At 51.3% G+C, this 24,114-nt stretch overlaps 2 protein-coding genes across 2 annotated transcripts in view; both read left to right on the top strand.

Annotated features, from left to right (window-relative positions):
• Window positions 1-1,050: 1,050 nt before the first annotated feature.
• Rae1 (ribonucleic acid export 1) lies at window positions 1,051-15,305 on the top strand. Its single transcript, XM_005362806.2, has 12 exons — window positions 1,051-1,157; window positions 2,658-2,752; window positions 3,380-3,484; window positions 5,361-5,453; window positions 7,037-7,123; window positions 7,982-8,068; window positions 8,169-8,240; window positions 9,227-9,334; window positions 12,032-12,138; window positions 12,215-12,290; window positions 12,896-13,090; window positions 14,895-15,305. The coding sequence occupies exons 2-12, from the start codon at window positions 2,663-2,665 to the stop codon at window positions 14,979-14,981; spliced, it is 1,107 nt and encodes a 368-aa protein (XP_005362863.1). The 5' UTR covers window positions 1,051-1,157; window positions 2,658-2,662; the 3' UTR covers window positions 14,982-15,305.
• A 6,570-nt stretch (window positions 15,306-21,875) lies between these two features.
• The window catches only part of Rbm38 (RNA binding motif protein 38), a 13,153-nt gene continuing 10,914 nt past the window's right edge, over window positions 21,876-24,114 (top strand). Inside the window, exons 1-3 of the mRNA XM_005362803.2 lie at window positions 21,876-22,202; window positions 22,734-22,857; window positions 23,344-23,398. Coding sequence (XP_005362860.1) covers window positions 21,972-22,202; window positions 22,734-22,857; window positions 23,344-23,398 — 410 coding nt within the window. The 5' untranslated portion in view covers window positions 21,876-21,971. The remainder of the gene's footprint in view (window positions 22,203-22,733; window positions 22,858-23,343; window positions 23,399-24,114) is intronic.

Raw genomic sequence — 24,114 nt, 5'->3', positions numbered from 1 at the left:
TGTTCCTGCCTTACATTTTAATAACTGTTTTGGAGACAGCCTTACTATGTAGCTCTGACTAGCCTGGAACTAACAGAGGCCTGGCTCTGCGTCTGCTTCTACCTGAGTGCTAGGATTGAAGGCGGGCCAGTCATTTCCCAACAAGAAACGTAATTTCGTAGCAACCAATAACATCTTGTTCTTCATTACTAACATCCAGCCTGTCTCTAAAACTACCTTTCCTTGATTGGCTTGTTGAAATTCTCAATCTGGAGTCCAGCTAATTGTGTCGTCATTTTGTCTGACACATTTAATTAGCATTCTAAATGGAATGTTCCATGAAGCAAGTCTTTTGCTGGTGTTTCAGGCCAGCTTAGTCCTGACCAGTTCCTGGGGACTCAGAGCATTTGGTTTGTTCCCAGCATTCACTTGGTGGCTCAACTGTATCTCCAGTTTCAGGGGATCCTACACCCTCTTCTAGCCTCTGTACACATACATTCAGGCAAAACATCCATGCACAAAAAATAAATCTTAGACAGCTCAGGGAGTAGGCATCGTTCTCCTCATCGTTTCCCCCTTCGGGATGCCCCAGTGGGCAAGTAGGTAGATAGCCCTGGACATGAGTTGATAAACTCATTTTTATTTTGTTTTATTTTATTTTATGTATATGGGTATTTTGCCTGCACATAGTTCTGTGTACCTGTCGTGTGTGCAGTGGCCACAGAGACCAGAAGAGGGTGTTCTCTTGGAACTGTGTGCCATCCAATGAATGCTGGGAATAAAACCTGAGTCTTCAGCAAGAGGCCACTGCTCTTGACTGCTGAGCCATCTCTGCAGTCGCACGACCATCAGAGACGTTTAAACAACAATAAATACACAAGTGAAAACAACTCCCTTTATCGACTAGTCGCCTGGCAACCGCCAAGGCTGACTTCTCTCCCACCAGCCCACAAATCCTGGCATAAGGACTTCCTCTTGAACTCAGAAGAGCTTGTGCGCATGCGCACCCGCCTGGAGCCTCGAGGTGCGTGGTTCTCTGACCCTTTCCGGGCGGTCCCGGAAGTGGCTCGTGGCGCGTGCGCGGTGCGTCTGTGGTAACGGGGCTGTTTCCCCCGGCTTGAGGCGACTCGGCCGTCTGGGGTCTGCTGGCCGCGCCCCTCAGACCCCCGTCAGAGCAGGTACGTGGCTTCGCGCCCCGCCGCGTGCGCAACCCTTGGACTGTCGCGCGTCGCGACCCGGTCCCCGCCGGCCGCGTGGGGAAGCTGAAGCCGGCTGCGCCCCTCTCTGCAGCCGCCCGGGTGCGCTCCCCTCGGCCGACCCTTGTGGCGTGTGCGCCGCCCAGGCCGCGGAGGTGGGGAGCGGGTGAGGGCGACCCGGCGGGTGGCGTGTGTGCCGGGGGCGTGCTCTGACGGGAGGGGCGCGGCCGACACGGCGGGCGTGGGCGCGCACTTGGGTGGTGGAGGCCCGGAGTTCGAGACCATCCTGAGCTAACAGTGGGTTCCCAGCCAGCCCGGGCTGCGTGAGACCTTGTTCCAAAAAGCCCAACCAGACACCTCTGGGTGTCTAGGCTGGAGAGAAGGCTCTGCCGTTCTTCGGAGGTCGGGCAGCTCACAGCCCTCTTCTGGCCTCCGTGGACACTGCACTCGCGTGCACACACCCACACAATGGTTTAAAAATACAACGAATCTTAAAGTAACTTGTAAGTAGAGGAGCTTGCCATTTCAAGCACTGTGACTGAGGTGATCTGGTTTCATAACTCCAGGAAGCAGGGATTAATGTTTCTGGTTTACAGGTGGGAAATAAAGATTTAATTCCCGTTGCCGAGACACACAGCTGTGCAAGCGGGAAAGCTGTGAGTCAGTCCATCTCTACAAGCACGGGCAGGTTTGCAGCCGTCTCCGTAGTCGCTTTCTTAGATGGGAATGTGCCAACCCTGCCACTCACCTGTTGTCTATTGCAAAGCCAGCAGAACTCAAATGTGTTCCCAAAATTCCTTGCTGTTTCCCCTTTCTGTGTTTTAAGAAGCAACCGGCATTGATGGTGTGTTAGCTTCCCTTTGGAAAGGTGGCTGGTTTGGTAGACTTCTGGGTGTACTTTTTTGCCAGTTAGTAACAGTGTGAAGTGTTATGTAAGTAAATGTGAGTCTTCAGGAGTTACAGTGTACAGATGGTTTCCTTGGAAACGATGCTGTTTATCGCATTCAGCATGTGCTAGACCGTGCACATGTTTTCCTTTAAACAGGTTCTCTCATAGACTAGGCTGTCTTCAGGCTTGCTGTTAGTTAGGGATGGCCTGATTCTCCTGACACTACTTCTCAGGTGCTGAGATTACATGTGCCATTTCACCTGGCTGACCCCAATCTATTTCTGCATTATTTATTTATTATGCATGTGGGCATGCATACCACAGTCCACATGTGTGGTCTGATTCTGGGGCTCAGACTCCAGTTTTCTCCAGGCTTGTACACAACGTCTTATTAACCACCTGAGCCATCTCACTGGCCACTGCTGCATAATTTAGTGTGGCTCCTTTTATAAGAAGACATTCTGCTTGTTGCGTGTTTAAATCTCTACTGAAGAGCAAGGCCTGGCTTAGCATGAGAGTGCTCAGCCGTCTGCGATGTGCTCTGTTACCTAAGAAGGGCCTGTCCTCAACATCTTCCACTTTGTGTTTTACAGCCAACATGAGTCTGTTTGGATCAGCCTCTGGATTCGGGACTGGTGGGACCAGCATGTTTGGGAGCACAACCACAGATAATCACAACCCAATGAAGGTATCCTCAAAGGTCTTGCAGAAAGAGTCAGGCCATGTGTTCTGTACTGCTGACAGCTGGGGAGGCAGAGAGAAGTCAGGTGAAGGGGGGGGGGTCTCTAGCTGGCCTAGCAGTCGCCTGTGGACTGAAGCTCAAAGCGCATCCTGTGCAGAATTAGTGTCCTGTCCTCACTTGGAGCTCATCTTAACTGTCCAGTTCACCCACAAAAGCCAAAGCTTCCTGGGCCAGCTGAGAACTGCAGCAGACGTAGACCTAAACCGGAGCCATCTCACCAGCTACTTCTGCATAGCGAGTGTGGATCTTGAGCAGTCCTGGAGAATGGGCACTGTTCTGTCTGCACAGCTGGAAAGTGAGGGCTCGGCCGTCGGCGGGCGTGGGTCAGCGAGGGCCCCCCCTTGTGCAGATGCTGTCTTTGTGCCTTTCACTTAGCATGTTTCTGAGCCAGCAGCTCTAGTATTTTCCCTGACCTGTTTGTCATTCCAGTTTTTGATCAAAGTGAGGAACAGTCAGATCCAGTTAGCTCTTGGGGCTAGGAGATACCAGCTCAAGGTGTTGGGTGATTGGCGAGAAAGGAAGCTACCTTATGGTGATGATGTGTGCATTTTAACTCTGACATTCCCTCCCCAGGACATCGAAGTAACATCTTCTCCTGATGACAGCATTGGTTGTCTGTCCTTCAGCCCACCGACCTTACCAGGGAATTTCCTTATTGCGGGTTCGTGGGCTAATGATGTAAGTGCCCCTGAAGCAACTGCTGTGTAGTAAGTGTAGCAGGCCTTTCAGCTCCATTCTGTCTGTGAGTGGAGGCTAAAGCTTTTGTGTGGCCCTTTCTGAGACATGGTGTAGAAGCTGTGCACCTTTCTGAGTGGCAACACCACAGCCAGCTACTGCTGCAAGGTGCCCCTTTCCTGATCAACTGCACTATATGCTGCTTGTTTGAGGTTCTTTCTGTTATTGTTGTTTTATTTGGTTTTGTTTTTGAGACAGGGTTTCTCTATGTAGCCTTGGCTGTCCTAGAACTTGCTCTGTAGACCAGACTGGCCTCAGACCCAGAAATCTGCCTGGCTTTATATTGTCTGTTAAGAACCTTTCTCGGCATCCGGCAAATGTTCTTTTGGTAGACTTTAAATAACGGCAGATTCTCCATAGACTGTTGTTAGCTACTTAGTACACTAAGCTCGGTGAGGGCATGAAGGGAATTGAGAGCCGTGGTGGAAACGGGCATAGGTGTCGGGAGACTCCACACAACAGTGACCCGGACCATCCTGCTACACTAGCGATCACAAGAAATGTCTGTGGTAGACTCCTTTTCCTATCTGATTAGTAAGAGTAAGCGTCTTTGGGTGGTAGTACGAGGGTCAGCTGGAGCCTGAAGTACCAGACTAGTCCAATTAGTAAGAATAAGCATCTTTGGGTGGTAGTACGAGGGACACTGGAGCCTGAAGTACTGCTTGTAGCAGGCTAGCTGCAGCAGCTCCTCACAGGTCTACTTAAGACCTTGTCCTGTGGACTCTATAGCTGAACTCGAGGGACTCCTGATAATGCCCTTCACACCCCAGAGTTAGAGACTGTGCGCTCATGTCTGTGCTTCAGGACAACGGCTTCATGTGGATGCCTGTGAAACCGGGACACAGATCTGCACAGCTAAGCTTGGTGCCCTCAGGACCAGGGCTGCAGCTCTAGAAGCAGAGCGCCCACCTGGGGTGTCTGAGGCCCTGCGATACCATTCCCGATACCGCAGAGAACCCAAGCTTAAGGGCCTCACTTAGGTAAGACCTGGCACTGCTGGATAGGACACCAGACGTGGCTACATAGGTAGGCCCTGTCTTCAGAAGGGCTTGGGGAAAGATTCCAGGTGAACTGCAGCAGTGCGGATGCAGGGAGGACGGAAAGGCGGACAAGCTTGCTTTACTCATTTCACCTGCTGCTTTAAAGGCTTAGGCTTAGAAAACAGGATTGTTGGCACACTTCCGTTAGCCGAGCCTCTGGAAGGTGGAACAGGAGATCACAAGTTCAGGGCCATCCTCAGCTTCAGAGTGAGTTCAAAGCCAGCATGGGCTATGTGAGAGACCCTTCCTCAAAAAAAATAAATAAACCAAGTTAGAAGTACGTTCAAAGATGGGCAGGGTGAGAGTCCCGGCGAGGAAGACTGCAGCTGCAGAAGTGCAGAGGCCTTGAGTCAAACTACGTGTTCCTCTTGGTTTTCTGGTTTTGGTTATTTGATTATTTGCATTGAAGAAGACTAAATGCAAACAGAACTTAACTAGTTCTCTCTGGTGGAATTTATTTTCTCGTCACAGTTAGAAAATCTGCAAAATGCATAGCTTTAACAAGAAAATGATACAGGAAGCATTACAGAAGGAAGATGAACGCTCCTTCAGGCCTGGGTGACTGATGAGCAAGCAGCTTAGCTGCAGTGTTGGGTGTGAGCGGTACCCTTTGTATGTCTCTGGCTCAGCAGTAGGAAGTAAACTGCTTGCTTATCCATTTTACTTTTGAAGTCAGTTAACTGGATTGATAGAAGAAGCCTGCAGTAAACTGTACTAGGTGGGTGCACATCAGACAACAGGAACTGCCCTGATCTCATTCATCTGTCTTGTTCCTACAGGTTCGCTGCTGGGAAGTGCAAGACAGCGGGCAGACCATTCCGAAAGCCCAGCAGATGCACACCGGGCCAGTGCTTGACGTCTGCTGGAGTGATGTATGTCTAGCTTCCTTCTCTATTGCTGTGACAGAATACCATGACCAAGGCAGCTTCTGAAAGGAAGCGTTTAGCTAAACTTACAGTTGTAGAGGAGTAGGGTCCATGATGGCAGAGCAAAGGCCTGTGCGGCAGGAACAGCTGAGAGGGTCTTACCTTGATCTGCAGGTAGGAGGCAGAGACACTGAGAATGGCTTGAATCTCGAAATGCGAGAGCCCATGGGGCCATTCTCACTCAGACCACAGGGTCTCACAGTGCGGTCCTGACTGGCACAGAACTCAGAGGTCTGTGTGTTCAACTTCCTGAGCCCCTAATGTCTCAGCAAAGATTTAGCCTTTTGTAACAGAATGCTTAAGGCCAGAAGTGTCTTGGTTTCCAAAGCTTTTGAATTTAGTAGGCAGTGAGCTGTCTTAGCACTCAAGGATCAGAGCCTGTCCTAAGGAGGGAGCACCTTTTCTCTTTCTGGGCATGTGCATGCTGGAAGACCTCTCTGACAGGTGGGCCCAGCCTGAGGTTCTAAGGCTTTTTGTTTTGTTTCTTGGGAGACAGAGTATTTCCATAGACCAGGATGGCATTGAACCCAGGATCCACCATCCTCTGCCTCTGCATAGTGCTGGGATTAAAGGAGTGCCCCACCACCATCATCCAGCTGTCATTATTATTATTATTATCAATGGGTGTTATGGCTTGAATGTGAAGTGACCTACACAGGTTCTTAGTTTTAATTTGTGGCTATGGGTGTTTTGCCTGCATTACTATGTGTCTGCATTATTTTGAAGGCTGTGGGATCTTTTGGACACGGGGTTTAGATAGCGAATGTGAGCTGTAGAGGCAGAGCTAGATCCCTGTAGATCACCTGGGGATGCCCTGGGGTGTGACCAGTGAGGACCCCAGGTGTTGTGCCTCTGCTGCTGAGAGCCTCTGAAGTAAAAGAAATCCTTCTGCTCAAATATTCTGGTCAGGTTCGCTGTGGCAGGGGAGAGGACTTGATTGTGTCGTTTCTTGAAGCTTTGAGTCTCTAGATATGCAGTGAGCTTAAGCTGGTTTTGCTTTTGTTCATATTTGTAGTGTATTTGTGTGTGTGTGTGTGTGTGTTTGGGGTGGTGGTGGTGCCCTTCCCACTGTGTGGGTCTTGGTGACCAGTCAGTCTCAGCAGTGACTTTTATCCATTGAGTATGTTGCCAGCCAACACTTAGTTTTCATTTTGTAGCTTTCAAAGCCATTTGGTTTCTTTTTGTTTGTTTTTTCAAGACAGGGTTTCTCTGTGTAACAACTTTGGCTGTCTTGGACCTCACTCTTTAGACCAGGCTGGCTCAAACTCGCATAGATCCACCTGCCTCTGCCTCCCAAGTGCTGGGATTAAAGGTATGCACCACCACCATCAGGCACTACTTGATTGCTTCTGCGTGATCTCTTAGTAGTCAGTTTCCAGTTGTGTGTGTTTCTTAAAAGACTAGCTTGCTGTGTGCTAGCCCTTAAGTCATTGGATAATACAATGCAGAGCAAACATGTGACCCAGCTCTTGGGTATTGTGGATACTTAACTTTTGCTCAGCGAGCAGACTGCCTCTGTTTTATTTTAGGATGGGAGCAAAGTATTCACAGCATCGTGTGATAAAACAGCCAAGATGTGGGACCTGAACAGCAACCAGGCCATTCAGATAGCACAGGTGAGAAGCCTTTGTGGGTGGACTCGGGAGACAGCACTGAACAGTTTGGTGTAGTGGCACCGGAGAACTTAGTAGCACACACATAGCGTGTTTGTAAGCACCCTCATTTGTACTGGCATTTCACAGAGCACTTTGCCACGAGTTTCCCATGGACACATGAGTCAGTGATGGTAAATCTGTAAAAAGGCAAGTGTAGCATTCCAGCGCCCATGTGTGACTTGCCCAGTCATTGTTCGCCTATCATTCATCAGTGTCGGTTGAGTGCCTGCCATGTGCCAGCCAGTGTCGTCGCGGTTAGGAGGACACCCATGTACCTGTGGAGCATCTGTCAGCTGAGGGGCAGCAGACTGGGTCTCAGTGTGAAAACTAAGAAGAGAAGTAGATAAGGGACCCCAGAGGACACTCAGTAGAGAAGGGACCCCAGAGGACACTCAGTAGAGAAGGGACCCCAGAGGACACTCAGTAGATAAGGGACCCCAGAGGACACTCTAGTTGAAGGACAGGGAGGACTTCTGGCATGGTTTGCGTTGCACCTGAACTGAAGATGTAGCCTCCTAATCGATGAATCTTAGTAAAGAAATCAGCAGCATATGAGCATTTCCCACTAGATATTTCTGAATAGCTTCCTAGGACGGGCCTTACTGTCAGCATTAATTATGCGCGAAGGGTAAGCTTGCGTTAGGACAGAATATGGGTGCAAGGCCTTGGGTCATGGGAAAGCAATTACATGCCCTTTGACTTTGTTGTTACTGTTGACTATAACCCAGTATTTTGATTAAGTTAGTTCCTTTGAAGTTCCACAACTAGAGCTGTTAACACTGGTTGTTCAAGGGTCTCCCTGGTTTTGTCTTTCAAAAGCACGATGCTCCTGTTAAGACCATACATTGGATCAAAGCCCCGAACTACAGCTGTGTGATGACAGGAAGCTGGGATAAGACCCTGAAGGTATGCTGTGTGGCTGACGGGTTGTGCACCATGAAGGTGGTGTCGGTCTCTACGGACACCATCCTCAGCAGTCTCTTACCGTTCCCTTCTTTGCTTTCAGTTTTGGGATACCCGGTCATCAAATCCTATGATGGTCTTGCAACTCCCTGAACGCTGTTACTGTGCAGACGTGGTAAGTGAAGCATCTCACTTCCTTTCCCACAGCTGAGCAAGTGCACCTCTCTGTGGCCTCCTGCCGTTTGTCAGTGATTAAACCCTCCAACTTCAGCAGATTGCTAGTAGATGTTTGGGGCTGCCTTTGTCCTGCAGTACTGAGTGCTGAGGTTTGGACGTTTTCGTTTTATTCTCTTTTGGGCTGGAGATGAAAGCCCTGTACTGCTAGTGATTTGTTTGAGCTCTAGCCTCCTGTCCTCCATCGTGTGGGGAGACAGCAGGACATGATGGTAGTAGAATGTGAGGAACCTGTGTGTAGTTCTGATCTCTGAGTGGAATAGAAACTGAAGTGCTTTCTCTATGTCTTTCCTTTAAGTCTCAGAATTTTGTTAATAGCTACCCAGGTCATCCTCAGAAGTGCTCAGTGTGGACTGATGTTCGCAGACTGTATGTAGAAACATACATAACTGGGCATGTTTGCCCGTGATTGTAATCCCAGTTCTCAAGGCAGAGGCAAGATAATAACTGTGGGTTCTAGGCCAGTCTGATCTACAGCTGGAGGTTCAGGCTAGCAAGGCCCACATAGTGAGACCCTGTCTTAAAAAGAAACACCTGGTACTCAAAGACGGAAGGAAAATGCTGAAGTACAGGCCATTACCATATGAAGGGGTGGAGATGACCACCCATTCTCATTGGGGCCTCAGAATACTGTTTGTGTCCACATTTTATAGTCTAAAAACTCTAAAGGACAAGGTAGCAAAGCCTGAAACTATAGTGCTCAGGATGTGCCAGGAGAGGATGGGGTCCAAGATACCAGCCTGTGCTGTGTAGTATCCCCACAACCAGAGTAAAACAAACGTGTGTGGCTGTTGTGCTTGCAGGGTGTGTTCTCTGTGTCGTCACAAACACATGGAAGCCACTGGATTATTAAACTTTGTGAACCATTAGAATTTTGTGACTGAAATGTTGTCTTCATGTCAAGTGTGTATCTCTTTTTGTCCCTAGATATACCCGATGGCCGTGGTGGCCACTGCAGAGAGAGGCCTGATTGTCTACCAGTTAGAGAATCAGCCTTCTGAGTTCAGGAGGATAGAGTCTCCACTGAAACACCAGGTGGGCCAGAGACCATTGAGAATCATACAGTTAGCACTTGCTGTACGCAAGATGTTGCTCATGTGTGGGACATGGTTCTCCACTGAAACACCAGGTGGGCCAGAGACCATTGAGAATCATACAGTTAGCACTTGCTGCATGCAAGATGTTGCTCATGTGTGGGACATGGTTCTACAGTGCCTGATTTGACACGCTTGTCGATACGTTCAGAGGAAGAAACGTTCCGTGGACATAAGCACTTACCATCCATGACTGAGTCAGACTTCCGTGTCCTCCACAGATTCCCCCAAGTGGCTTAGTGCTCCTGAATGCTCCCAGCCCATCTGGAGAGACTAGTTCAGCTCAGCCCTACCCTAGCTGCAGGACTGCAAGGCCCTCCTGCTTCTCTGCCCTAGATTGCCTCCCAGCCTGTGTCTCAGCAAATGGGATCAGTTTGCACTCAGAGAAGAGGGCTGAACATCCTCGCCTTCTTCCTGCAGTGTCTGCCTGCACATGCAGCTTCCCTGCTAGGTGCTGCCCAGCTTCTCTGGAGGAGGGTTCCATAGCAAGCCCTCATGCCCTGCAGCCTTTGCAGGGACTAAGACGTCTCTCTAGCATTCACTGAAGTGTGGCTTAGTCTGTTTCATCCTGGGAAGCAGGCCTCCTTGCCTCTTCAGAACCGTCTATGATCCTTTCCTTTCACGGTTCAGAGGCTTCCTCCCCGTACCTCCCATCTTCTCCCATTTTCCACTAAGCCCTGTGCCTATGGCTTCACTGAAAGCATTTGGTGTAAGTCCCTGTGGCATCGCCATCAAGAGTTCCCATGGGCACTGATAGCATTACCTCCAAAACACTTCGCCCCTCATACCCGAGGTCACTCCTCAGTCACCTTTCGTTCCTTTTCCTTCTCAACCACCAGGCTTCCCCAGTTCTTTTCTCGCTCTTCATACAATCCCAAGTCTGCCTAGCAGTTACGTAAAACTTTATCCCACTGATCTTTACAGTGCTTGCTTGGATGTGACACAAAAAAACTTAGGCAAGAAATAAATAACCAGTGGGACATCAGACCAGCTTCTGCGTAGGAAGGAAGTTACCAGCAACAAAAAGCCTACAGGGAACAGGGACTAGTGAGGAGTCTGTATTGCTAAGTGCATTTTAAAGGGTATAAAGAACTTTTTGCAAAACTAATGACCCAATTAAAAACTTCTCCAAAGAAAACGACCTGGCCAGCAGGTATGTGAGAAGGCAGTCATTATTTCTACTTATCCCAGGAGAGCCCTGAGACAGCACTTGATACAGGGGTGGGGGGCACTGTTTTCAGGGAGTCAGAAGGCAGGACCTTAAGAAATCGTGCCGTGGAGAGAGGTGGTGGTGGTGCACGCCTTTAATCCTAGCAGTCTGGAGGCAGAGGTGGGGGGGGGGGGCAGGGATCTCTGAGTTCAAGGCCAGCCTGGTCTACAAAGCAAGTATCCAGACAGCCAAAAATGTTACACACAGAAATCCTGTCTCAAACCCCATCCATCACCCCTCACCCCTCACCCCTCACCCCTGGAAAAAAAGAAAGGAAGAAATGGTGCTGTGGTCGAGAACAGTTGCAGCACAATACTGAAGACCTGAATTCAGATCCCAGCACTCATGTAGCAAGATGGGCCTGGGCTACTGTATGCTGTAACCTCAGTGCTGAGGGAGCCGGAGATGGGGGCCAGAAAGACTGCCTAACATACAGAAAGTGAGGGGACACTTGACACCCTCCTCTGGTTTCTGTGCGTTTACTCACTTGCCTGTATATATACACTGTGTGTGTGTGTGTGTGTGTGTGTGTGTGTGTGTGTGTGTGTGTGTGTCCACAAGAATTACAAATTAACTAAGATAGATAGCAAGTGTTGGTGAGGTTGTGGTGAAAGCTCTTGCCCCATGGCAGTGGCCTGAAGTGCTTGAGGCTCTAGGACACAGCCAAGTAGAAATACTGTGAGCTTCTAAGAAGAATATCAGTCCAAGTGGTGGTGGCGGCGCACGCCTTTAATGCCAGCACTCAGGAGGCAGAGGCAAGTGGATCTCTGAGTTAACGGCCAGCCTGGTCTACAGAGCCAGTTCCAGGATGATCAGGGCTATACAGAGAAACCCTATCTCAAAAAAACAAAGATGTTGAAGAGATGCTCATTCTAGTATAGTAGTCTTGTGATAGCCAAGTGAGTGGGTATTTGCCCCTAAAAAGAAGTAAGCTTGTCACTGCACAGTGGATGGACTTGGGGGCTGCTGTAGTAACTATAGTAAGCCAATACAGGACAACAGAGCCTAGCTGAGTCCCCATACTTGGATAACCAAAATACTGGCTTGGTCTGTGTACCTGTCCGGGGTTCCTTGTAAGAGGGCTCACTGTTGCACTGCTTCCTGGGTAGGGAAACAGGACAGACATTGGGTGTCTGACCTGAGGGTGCCTGCTGATCAAAGTGAGACGTGCTCTGAGCACAGCCCAGTAGTGCTGGGACTGTGGGCTTGGAGGGCTGTGCTGAGTAGGGCAGCTGCAGTTGTGCACAGATGGTCCTGGAGCTGGGAGGAAGGCTAGAGAGGAGCACTTTCTGGGGAGACAAAAATACTTTCGTATTAGTCATGGTTTTGGTTCATCTAAAACCTAAAAATGTATAACATGTATGTTCATATTAACTAATCTTTACTTACATGGTGTTAATGGTCCTTCCCCTTTTATTTTAACCATAGCATCGATGTGTGGCTATTTTTAAAGACAAACAGAACAAGCCGACAGGTTTTGCTCTGGGAAGTATTGAGGGCAGAGTTGCCATTCACTACATCAACCCTCCGAATCCGTAAGTAACACTAACTGCCTGGCATGCTCTTTCCAACTGGTTCTGAAAGGAAGCTGAGATGTCCTTTGCTTTTCAGGGCCAAAGATAACTTCACCTTCAAATGCCATCGATCCAATGGCACCAACACTTCAGCTCCTCAAGACATCTACGCAGTATGTTCCAGCAGTACTTCATCATGAGGGGAAACCCCTGGAACCAGGCTTGGAGCTGGCTCTCCAAGTGCACTGGGACCAGAAGTCATAGAAGAGCCTGTGTTTGTGTTTGCGGACTTCAGTGTTCCTTTACAAACCTGTTGACTGGCTCTCTTCTAGATGTGCTTGGGATAAGAGCTTGTGCACAGGGACATTGGCATTTTCTGCTTTGTGGGTATTCACAGGCAGTTTCTACACCTAGTAGAATTTTAGCATTTAGACAGTGGAGTATGTGGACTTGGAGCCATAACTCGGACCTCCCTGTAGAGTGTCTGTTGGAGGACATGCCTCCACTTCATTCTGCATGGTTGTTCAAGAAATTTGTTTGCTAAAAGAAATCACACACGTTTTCCTATGTTGCTGCTTCATGCGGCCAGTGGGTACAAATGTGAGTTCCTATCTGGGGAGCTCCTGAGACAGGTTTAGTTCTGAGCTGCCAGTTGCCATGGGCAGCCTGGCTAAGGAGTGCTATGTGCCCATGTGTTTGGTTTCCTGACTTTGGCAGGCAGCTCTGTTGGCAGCAACCTGCTTCTGCTTCTTCTCACTGTGCTTATCAACCTTTGCAGGTGAATGGAATTGCCTTCCATCCTGTTCATGGCACCCTTGCTACTGTGGGGTCTGATGGCAGGTTCAGCTTCTGGGACAAAGATGCTAGGACCAAACTAAAGACTTCGGAACAGTTAGATCAGCCCATAGCAGCTTGCTGCTTCAATCACAACGGAAATATATTTGCCTATGCTTCCAGCTATGACTGGTCCAAGGTGAGAACTTCCAAGCCAGTTCTGGGGCCAAAGACCTGAATTTGAATTGTAGATTCCTCTTGGGACTTGTATGCCCTTGTATGGGGGTGGTGTGGGTGGGACACTAGCAGCCTGACTCCCAGTGTGGGGTTTAGTGTCATCTTCAGTCCAGTCTTTGTACAATGGGAATTCTTTTGCTAGGGAGATCCATCATGAGCTCCTCTCTGTTCTTGGACCCAAAACATGGGCATGCTGGGGAGGTGGGGGCGGTCACCGAAGTGTTGCTCTGGTGGCATCGGTTGGTTTGCCCAGGGAGAGTAAGGAGCTGGCAGGGTTCTGGCTGCATCTTGAGGCATTGCAGGCAGTGGAGTGTGTGGACTTGGAGCCATAACTCAGACCTCCCTGTAGAGTGTCTGTTGGAGGACATGCCTCCACTTCATTCTGCATGGTTGCCATTTCTCTGCCCTTTGCTATATGGTGGCTTTACCTCTCACCCTTGCTTCTGATGGGGTCCCATCTGTTTCAACTTTTGTTGCTTCCTTCCTGCCCTATACAAGTTCCTGCTCCATTTCTCTCCACTGTTCTCTCCCCGCCTTGGAGAGCCTGCTCAACACCCTCTAAGCACCCATCCCCTTCCCATGTGCAGCTGGAACACTGTGATGGACTCAGTCTCGGGTCAGCTCTGGAAGCCTCCTCTCTGTTTGCTCGCTCCTTTAGCTCTGCTTCCCACAGCTGTTTAAGGCCTCCTTCAGAGGCTGTTCCTGCCACCTTGCCAGTCTTCTTCCTCCAGTTAGGGGCAGCCTTGGGGTTCTATAGGTGTTGCAATCCTGAGGCCCCAGTCTGCACAGCTACTGCTTCCTGGCTCCCCATTTCTCTTTAGCATGTTCCCAGGCTTAGCCAGGAAAGCACCTTCATGGCAGCTAATAATTGCAGCTCCACTTCTAGGGCATCTGCTGCCCTTTCCTGCCCACTGCGGGCATGTGGTGAACATATTTATGTTCAAATGTGCATGGCCACACACATAAACAACAACAACCCCCCTGCTCACACTACAGATACAGATGTATCACTCGGGAGGCTGAGGCAAAGGATCACAAACGTGAAGCAGGCTGTGTGTATAGCATAGTAGCCAGTGCTTGCTTGGCATTGTGGCAAGGCCCTGGTTTAGTCCCCAGCTCCACCAAAGAAAAGTCTTGTTTGGAAAAGTAAGGAAGGCCTGCATTCTAACATGAGCCTCAGAGACTTAGACCATAACCCGGAAGATGAGAAAGCTCACTCTGAGTGCTTAAAAGATGGAAGCCACAGCTGAGTACCTTAATCCCAGCACTGGGGTGGCAGATGCAGGCGAGCGCTACTGAGCTCCAGACCAGCCTGGTCTACATAAGTGAGGTGCAGAGAGGGGCTTTGCCTTTACCCACTGATGCCCCTGGACCTCTGCTCTCCTGGGAGCTGTCCCCTCTGTGGAATAGATCCTCTCCCACAGAGTATCTTGGGTGAGTTTGGCCCTCTGTGGACCCTCTGGTCAGGGCTCATGCTGAGCCTGTTTTCCTGAGCAGCTGCCTTGGCAGTGAAGTCATAGAGTAAAGGCCCAGTACCCAGAAGACTGTAGGAAAAGGCCACCCTTAGCAGGACACTGGCAGCCAGGCCCTGGCTCTCTGACTTCGGAGGGGGTAGAGGTTTTGTATAGCATAGACTGTTGATGTCTCTGTTCTCACTCAACTCTGCCTTCTCAGAGCAGGGCTCGGTGTGGGTTCTGCTCTAATACTCGTTTAATACCTTGTTGCCTTTAATACTAAGGTCATTTGGGATTTTTTTCCTTCTTTAGGGACATGAGTTTTATAATCCTCAAAAGAAAAATTACATTTTCCTGCGTAATGCGGCTGAAGAACTAAAGCCAAGGAACAAGAAGTAGAGAAGTAGTGGCTTGAAGCTGGGGCTCTTGGAGTTTGCTGTCCACAACACATCATCTCTGCCCAAGCTCGGGCCCAGCTATCCTGGCTGTGGCTCTCCACCGTGGAGGACTGATGTTCTTGTTTAGCGGTCAGCCCAGCATCTGGCGGCTTGCCTTCTCTTCATTCCACTCTGCTGCAGTCCCCGTAACTCTAAGGGAACTGAGGTTCTCACTGCAGCCCCGTTTGTTGGACTTTGTGTCGTCCAGCGGCGTGTATTTGACATTGTCGGGTGTGAACTGTTGATGAGCCCTGTACTGTTTTATAATAAAATATTTTGAAGATGACCTACTGATTCCCTTCTTCCCTCTCCCCTTTCCCTGATCCTTAGGAAATAGCCATCCCATCAGGCATCAGTGCTGGCTTCCAAGTTTGTTTGTTTGTTTGTTTGTTTTTTTCGAGACAGGGTTTCTCTGTGGCTTTGGAGCCTGTCCTGGAACTAGCTCTGTAGACCAGGCTGGTCTCGAACTCACAGAGATCCGCCTGCCTCTGCCTCCCGAGTGCTGGGATTAAAGGCGTGCGCCACCACCGCCCAGCTTGGCTTCCAAGTTTGTTTCAACTTTTTTTTTTTTTTGTGATACAATATGTTATTTTATTTTTTTTTTTTTATTTTTTTTATTAAATTTTATTATTCAATTAAGGATCTCCGCCTCCCCGCCACCGCCTCCCATCTCCCTCCCCCTTCCCCGATCAAGTCCCTCTCCCTCATCAGTTTGAAGAGCAATCAGGGTTCCCTGACCTGCAGTAAACATATAGGCAACTTTTTTTTTTTGTTGGCCCCTGTAAAGCTGTGTGAGCCGCACCATCCCTGCTTCAGTGCCGAGGGAAGGTGCTGTGTTCTGGGAGAGCAGTCACCTTTCCCAGCACTGGGGGGGCTTCCGTAGCTCTTTTATCCCACAAAAACGGGAGACAGTGGATCGGATCAGAAAGCCAACAGAGGCCATGAGAAGCTATGAAACCAGAACATTGGTCTGGAGCCTGTGGGAAGCACCAGGATGGCACTGGCTGGCTGAGGAATGAGGGCTTTGTCTGGAGGTGCCACAGCCTTTTTCAGGGAGACCCTTGGTCTCCAGGATGGTGGGAGGATAAAGGGTAATGCTTTAAATCCCTGGGTGTGTGACGACTGGCAACAACAGCCACAGGAACTTCTTGCACACAGGCCCATGGACGTGGTGGGAGAAAGGCCTTGCCTTCCCCAGCCAGAGCCCAGTGACCCAGGATCATCGTGTGTGAATTACTCTGAGCCGCACCTGTGCCTTGGAAGCCCCTGTGCAGCTGTCACCAACAGCTGGGCTTGGTGACTGAACCTCCACACTGCAGCATTGTGTAGCCTCCAGTTGGCCCCATTATAATGCTTCAGTGTGAAAACATACATGCCTACATTACACATTGTGTAGTGAAGTTAACATTCATATTAATGTGAAATAGGAATATGAACCCAAAATATTAATGTGACATTAATATAACGGCTCAATTTAATTTGGTTTTGTTTTTCGAAACAGGGTTTCTCTATGTAGCCATGACTCTCCTGGAACTCACTCTATAGACCAGGCTGGCGTTGAATTCACAGAGATCTGTCTGTGATGTATATATATAGTTTTGTTTTTTGAGATAGGTGCCTGTCCTGGAACTAGCTCTTGTAGACCAGGCTGTATTTTTAATATGATTGTTTCCTTTGCAAACAGGCATTTTGTTTGTCTTTAAGCTATGACTCAGAAAAGTCATCTAGTCTCTGCAGATGGCCATGGGCTCCAAGGCCTAGGAGGACCAGGGAGGGGACACCACTTGACAGAATGTGCTTTAGTGGATTGGTGCTCCTGTGCAGTTGAGAACAAGTTGGGAGCTTATCCCTGCCCAGAAACAGGCCAACAGAAGGGGTGTCCTGTTCCTACCTGAGATGAGAGGGCAGATGGGGTTAGGCTCCGCCTCTTTCTGAAGGTCCAAGCTCTGAACCTCCCAGGCATCCTCCGTTAGGTGCTAGTTTGCTATTTTACCCCAGGACTCTGGCTGCTCCATTTAGTTGAAGTTGGGGCAGGTGGTGTGCAGTTAGGGCTGTTCTAACTCGAATCCTCAGGAACCTATGTTACCTTTTCCACCTGCCTGCATGGAGCCTGATCACTCAGGGCACACACTTGTGCACCTTCACGCCTACCTCCCAAGCCCAGTGCAGAAGACACTGTTGCGCCCTAGGCAAGAAAAAAATAAAAGCTGGGCTGTGGTGGTCTGTACCTTTAATCCCAGCACTCAGGAGGCAGAGGCTGGCGGATCTCTGAGTTTGAGGCCAGCCTAGTCAACAGAGGAAGTTCTAAGACAACACAGAGAAACCCTGTCTTGAAAAAAAAAATAAAAATAAAAACCAACCAGTCATTCAAGGCTTGAGTGTACAAGAAACGGGGCTGAGATCAAAGTCCTGGATGATCCCATGTACCATAGCAGCCAAAGAGTTGTGGGGAGAAGAGCAGGAGCCAGGCCTCCCTGGGTGCCCTGGCCTCCACCTCGGGAGCAGCGGCACCCCTGACCTCTGCCCCAGGTACACTCCCATCCCCTAGCAGGCTGTGACTACAAAGGACCTCTCTAGGCATCCCCACACGTCCTGTGTTTAGTTCTATCAGTAGTATTGTGAATCTCTCTGACTCTGCCTCACGCTCACAAGATGTCTTCCTGACAGCTCACACGTGCTCAGGACAGAAAGATGCTAAGGTTGGACTGATGAATAGTTCAGTTGACAGAATGTTTACCCCTTTGTGCAGAGAGCCCAGGGCTTGTTCCCCAACACCCCATAAATCAAGCATGGTGGTGCATTCCTGCAATCCTAGTAGTCAGTAAGAGGATGGGTGAGTTAAGGTCATCCTTGGCTACATAGCAAAGTTAAGGATAGCCTGGGCTACACGAAATCCCGCCTGAACAAAAATGTATGAAAGAAAGAAGAAATGGTTGCCAAGGTCTAGAATTGCCTAGTACTTGATCACATCCGTCAGGAAGAGGAAAGCTGCACAGAGGCCCCACAGACTTCCTCTGGGACTCCCTAGCTCAGATGAGGACAAGGCGGGTGGAAAGCAACTGCTTTCTTCCACACTCTCCTGTCATAGCAGGAGGGGGAACGATTGTGGGCTAAGGTGTTATCAGTCACCCAGGGCTCCAGAGTTAAACGGGTTTCACAACAGGTTTCTGTATTCCCTGCTGTCGTGTCTGATGCCCTGTCCAGCCTGAAGAGCAGCAGAGGTTCACATCCAGCTGTCTCTGCTGCAGCCAGTGCATTCTGTTTGTTTGTATTGTTTTGTTGTTTGGTGGTGGTGGTGGCAGCAGAGTGTGCTTTCATGCCTCTGTGTGCATTTTTGCGCGTGTGTGTGCGCACAGGTCAGAGAACAACTTCAGGGGGGGGGTCAGTTCTTTCCTTCCATCTTTATATGGGTCCTGGGGATTGAACCCAGGTCTCTAGGCTTTTAGCACAAGCACCTTTACCTCCCTGAGTCTCCGTACTGAGCCCTGGGTCCAGAAAGGTCTTCAGAAAACTGACTAGCTCCAAGATGCTGCCTCTTGCGTCCTTGTAGTGTGGTCGCTGGTCACTTGGACCCCTCGCTGGATCTCTGGCACCTTGCTAGCCTTTGCTGGCTCCTGGGGCAGTATTTTCCCCATTGGAACTGGGGATTCTCCACCATGCAGGAGCCAGCGATGACAGCATCACAGGGTCCTAAGATCTGATGTCAGTTTCAGGCTTGTGCCAAGGGCTCCGCCTCCGGAGCTGCTGACCGTGTGAGAGTTATAATTATCCCTGCTGGCAGGAGGGTTACTGAGGACTGACCAGCACCAGCCCCAGCCCCACCCCGTGTCCTTCTCAGGGCCAGCCGGGCAGCCTATCTGTGTCTACACCACCAGGGCTGACAACTGGCCTTGCCAGCTGGGTAGTGGGGCAGCCCAAGCCTGAAGCCTGCTCAACTCTGAGCTTGTCAGGTGCTTGCTGGCCCATCCACAGACATGGGTTTAGATAAACTTTAATGAACTGATGGTTGATTAGCTAAGTTACAGACTAGCTGGGTTATGGCCAACAGCACCTCACTCCAGCCCAGAGGATGAGGTGTCAGGGGGAAGTTCCCCTGCTCCTGAGTCCTAATCCTGACTCTGCCTAGTCTGGCTGTGTAGTCCTGGACCATGTCAACACTGGGATGATCCCACCTTCTCAGCCCACAGAGCAGGGGACCAGGGCCTCTTCTGAATAAGATTTGGGGGTGGTTATAGTGACATGGGGTCTTGGAATTGGCTTGGCTCAGAAGCCTCAGCTCACTCCAACTGAAGATCAGGCTTATGGATAACGGTGACGTGCCCACGAACGGCTGCTTCTTTAAGTCACCTAATCTAGGGGAATCCCCAGTGAGGGCCTTAGCAGGCACCACAAAGGTCAAATGAACTTCACGATTAGTGATGCATGAGGCCATTGCCAGCCCTCAAAACATACCCCTGAGTCAAGCATGGCCGTCCAATGCTTGTAATTCCAGGACTTGGAAGGCTGAGGCAGGAGGATAAAAGTTAGAGGTTGGCCTGGGCTGCATAAGGAGACCCTGTGTGAGAGGCGGTGGCAGGAGGGGAGGAGTCATTAACTACCAGTAGCTGCAGCTGTCACTCCACTGTTCCCTACTCCCCACGTGATGTCATTGCCCGCGCTAGGTCCTTCCTGCCTTTGTACACCACTCAGTGCCCGCCTGGGCAACTGTGCCTAAGGGAGATGCCTACTATGCAAAACCATTCACTCGCTGCAGCTGCCTGCTTCGAGGGTGGGAGAGTGGCGAATGGCATCCCCGGCCCAGAGTCGCAGCCGTTAGGGCACATGTATTCAGAGCAAGGCAAATCGACGCGCAGCAGACGGTGAGACGTGGAGCCCCTGAACAGGTGCAACGGCAGATGATGCAGAAATCCAAAGAGCCAGGAGGAGCTGGGTGCAGGGACCGTCCTCCGACAGCCAGAGTTTCAGACTAGGAGGCTCAGCCAGCCCCCGGGGGTCAGGCCGCGCCGAGCTCTCGCACGTTCTGTGATCCCCTCCCCCTCTCCTGCCGGCAGCAGCACGTGCCTACAGCGTCCGCCCAGCGCGCTTCTTGGGGCGGGCCCTCGGGAAGCGGAGGGGCGGGGCTGGTCGGTGGCAGCGGAGGCGCTGGGACTTGTAGGCGGCAAGCCCTGAAGCCAACCGTCCTGGCCACCAGCAGCAGTGTACCACCCAGTGGGAACTGAGTCCTCAGGAAGGCACCCATGTGGCTAAGACTTCGGGGCCAGACAGTCTCCGCCCTCAAGGGGTGCCAAGAACATACTTTAACTGGTTTTCAAAAGAAGCTTCTTAAGGGGTCTTTTGGTCAAGAGCCCTCTTTACAACCCACCATGGGTTCGCTCAACAGACATTGCCCAAGTCAGGCTTCCCTTGGCAAGCCCTACAGTTTGAGGAAAACCCGCAAGAGCCCTGCTGTCGGGAGCTCACTCAGCAGGTCAGGAGACCCTTAGACCGGGAGGAGGCCAGGTTGGTTAGTGTTTGGGGAAAACAAACCGAACAGCAAAGGAGATGTGAAGCAAGGAGGGCAAAGGTGGGAAGAAGGCTGCTAGGAGGTAACCCCAGCAGGCTCTCAGGCATTGGGGGGCGGGGAGAGGGTCTGCTCTGTGTGAAGGCGCCCTGCTTCACAGGCAAGGAGCCAACTGTGCAAGCCCCGGGTGGGCTGAGTTTTCCAGGAGGCTGACTCTGTCCCCCTTGACCATGGGCTGGGCCAGTTGTAACCCCAATAAAAGTTGCAGGTCCTCAGGTTCCACTGTGATAGCCAGAGATGAGGACATGGGGGACGCTGGATGAGGTCTGCTTCGTGGCCCAGCTGCTAAGGCATCCAGCCTGCTTCTGGGCTGAAATTCCTGATTTCTTTTTTAGATACGAGTTTATGTCTCACAGGCTGGCTTCTGGCCTTCTGTGTAGCAGGGGATGAGCCTGTAATCCTCTCAACTCCACCTCCTGAGCATTAAAACCAGTGTGTCACCACAGATTTACATCTCTTCAACAAGGGGTCCCACGTTTGCATTTGAGCTGGGCCAGAAGAGTTCTGCAGGCTGGCATCTTGTCCCAGCCTTGGCCCCCTTTCCACACATGACTTGCTGTGTTCTCTGCTTGTTTTCTGCCTAAGGGGTGGCCCCAGAGTCCCCATGCTGGTGATAAAGAAGCCCAGCCGCCTCTGCTCTCCTGCATGGCCTGGGGCTTTTAGCCTCGATCAGGCTGTTAAAGATACAGTCATTGTGAATTAGCCCTCGTTTCCACAGAAGCCCGAGGGTCCCAGGGGTATGCTTCTCTTGAAGCCCCAGCATAAGTGCTGGACACCCCAGGTCTCTAAAAGTATTTATGATGCGAATTTTGCCTATATATACGGCAAAATACACTACCTTACATTTACTTTTTTTTTTTTTTGAGATAGTCTCATTTAACCCAGCTGATCTCAAACTTGCTACAAAGGGTGGCCTTGAACTTTTAGCCCTCCTTCCTCCCCTTCCTGAGTGCTGGGTTTACAGGTGTGTGCCATCAGCCAGGTTTATGTGATGCTGAGATCAAACGTAAGGTTTCGCACATAACCAGCTGAGCCACTACTTCGGACCTAGTCTCTTTGGCGTAAACCACTGAATAGAGCAGTCCATAGAAGCTACCGGACCTTGCGCCCGGCGAGACCAGTTGTGATTGATACCCCCGAACACAGGAGCGTCCAGGCACGTGGGGGCGTGTCTAGAACTACATTTCCCGGCGTCCCCCGCTATCGGGGGCGTGTCTGAAATAAGGGGCGTGGCTGATGGGCGTGGCCGGCTACAAAGGCGGCCGGCAGCCCGCGAGGCGCAGAGTAGGAGCATCGCGGCTGACCGACGACTGGACTGGGATAGCGTGGGAGACTCGAATTCGGCCTGCGACGCCCCCGCATGCGCCGGCCAGCTCGGTAGCGGCGGCCCCCATGCTGCTGCAGCCCACGTGCGCCCCAAACGTGTTCCCGCGGCCGTCCGCCGCTCCCAGCGCCATGCACGGCTCGCAGAAGGACACCACGTTCACCAAGATCTTCGTGGGCGGCCTGCCTTACCACACCACCGACGCATCGCTCAGAAAGTACTTCGAGGGCTTCGGAGACATCGAGGAGGCCGTGGTCATCACCGACCGCCAGACCGGCAAGTCCCGCGGCTACGGCTTCGTGAGTGCCCGCGGCGCGCGCACCTGCCGCCGCCCCTCCCCCACCGCCTCCCAGACCCGCCGCGCGCAGCCGGGACTCCGGGGCTTCCCGGGGCCGTCGGCCCTTCCGCCACACTTTCCAGCCTCCCCAAATAAGCGTCAGCTTTAACACTAGCGACTTGAAGACGGTTTCCCACTTCCTTCCACTCTAGTGTCCCCAAACTTCTCCTCTGAGAAAGTTAACGGTACTTACTCCCGGGCAGAACAGCCTGGGGGGGGGGGAGGCTCCCCTAGGGGTTCTCTTTGCTCCACCTCCCAGGGGATTATCGCTGTCCTTGAAGGCTCCGTTTCCCAGCACTTGAACTTAGGGGAAGGAGCTGCAGTCTTGGAGGCAGAGAAGACAGGCTCAAGGGTCCTGAATACGAAATATCCTCCTGCTCCTGGCAGGGAAGACCCAGGGATGGCCTGATGCCAGGGCAGGACCCTCTTCTTCCCCTCTGTCCTGCTTTCCTCAGCCAGCCACCGAAGCCCCTGACCCTCCGTGTTCCCGCAGGTGACCATGGCGGATCGGGCAGCAGCTGATAGGGCTTGCAAAGACCCTAACCCTATCATCGATGGCCGCAAGGCCAATGTGAACCTGGCCTACCTGGGTGCCAAACCTAGGAGCCTGCAGACCGGTGAGCGTTTGAACTTTCTTTCCAGCCCTTCTTGTTTCTATATTCAGCCTTGCTATCTGTCTGATGGAATACACGGCCCTCGCTCCCCCTTTGTCCCAGAGTGGCCGCCAGCGGTCATGTGCCCTGCAGAGCCAGCCTAGGGCAGCCACCCCCAGCTTGGAAGCTTGCTCTTCTTTTCTCAGCAGTGTATAGTCCAGGGATACTGACTCAAATGTCTGTCCTACCCGTGGGAAGGGAAGAAGTCAGCTGCTGACGGGGCTGGAGATTAGGAGTCACCCAGAGAAGCCGCTGCCACCTGTAGACTTCTCTGCTTTGGATGTTTTGAGAGTTCACTAGCAGGGACGGAGGTGGTGGCTAGGTTGGGAGAAGGAAGCTTACTGTCCTTGGTGACTAGGGGAGTGTGGCACGCAGGACTCTGCCTCCCCGTGTGTGGCCCTGGGACCTTACCCATATAGTATCCTGTTCCTAACTCTCCTCTTGTTTTAGGTTTTGCCGTCGGTGTACAGCAGCTACACCCTACCTTGATCCAGCGCACCTATGGGTGAGTGGATGTAGCTGGTGTGGGTGGGAGGGCCTTGAGGTGGGACAGCTGTGGGCTTCTGTCTCAGATCTGCAAGGCCGGGGAAACGGCTGTTTTCAGAAACTGGATTGTGTTTTGGAAGTGTGGAGGAAGAGATAAGACCAACTGCGTTTCTCTAACACAAAGGGGAGCACCCGCCTTCAAGCCTGGTGCATGCCTTGCCCCCACTATGTGACACCTCCTCGGCCAGGTGTCACGTGGCCATCTGTGCCTCACTTCCTCACCTGTGCAGTGAATGTGGGGGCTCAGTCTGTCCCCAGCGCAGGCAGCCCTCCTAGAGTGTATGCCAAGGCTGAATGGATCTGGTGACCTGGGCTTTTCCTGGGGTGCTCTCTGATGTGGACCAGTGCCATGGAAGTAGCTCCTGTGGGACTGTACCCGGTGAGGGTTCATGTTTGTGAATGGCATAGTAGGTGACTGTCACTAGTTGGCTTTTTGTGTGAGTTACTTGTTCCGTGTCCTACCTCCTCCCATACTAAAAAGAGCAGTAGGCTTGGCAGCTGCTTGGGGAAGGGCTCACACGCTTGAGGGACACAAGCGTTAGACCCTGCCACTCAGTTTGGCCACAATCAGCTGTTTGTCTGGTGTAGACTGGCTGTGAATGAGCCAGGTGGGTGGGAACTCTCTCTCTCTCTCTCTCTCTCTCTCTCTCTCTCTCTCTCTCTCTCTCTCTCTCT

The sequence above is a fragment of the Microtus ochrogaster genome, linkage group LG8, assembly GCF_000317375.1.
Source record: "Microtus ochrogaster isolate Prairie Vole_2 linkage group LG8, MicOch1.0, whole genome shotgun sequence".
In the NCBI taxonomy this organism is placed as follows: domain Eukaryota; kingdom Metazoa; phylum Chordata; class Mammalia; order Rodentia; family Cricetidae; genus Microtus; species Microtus ochrogaster.
The sequence above is the reverse complement of the archived record's forward strand: the minus strand, read 5'-3'. Positions and strand labels throughout refer to the sequence as shown.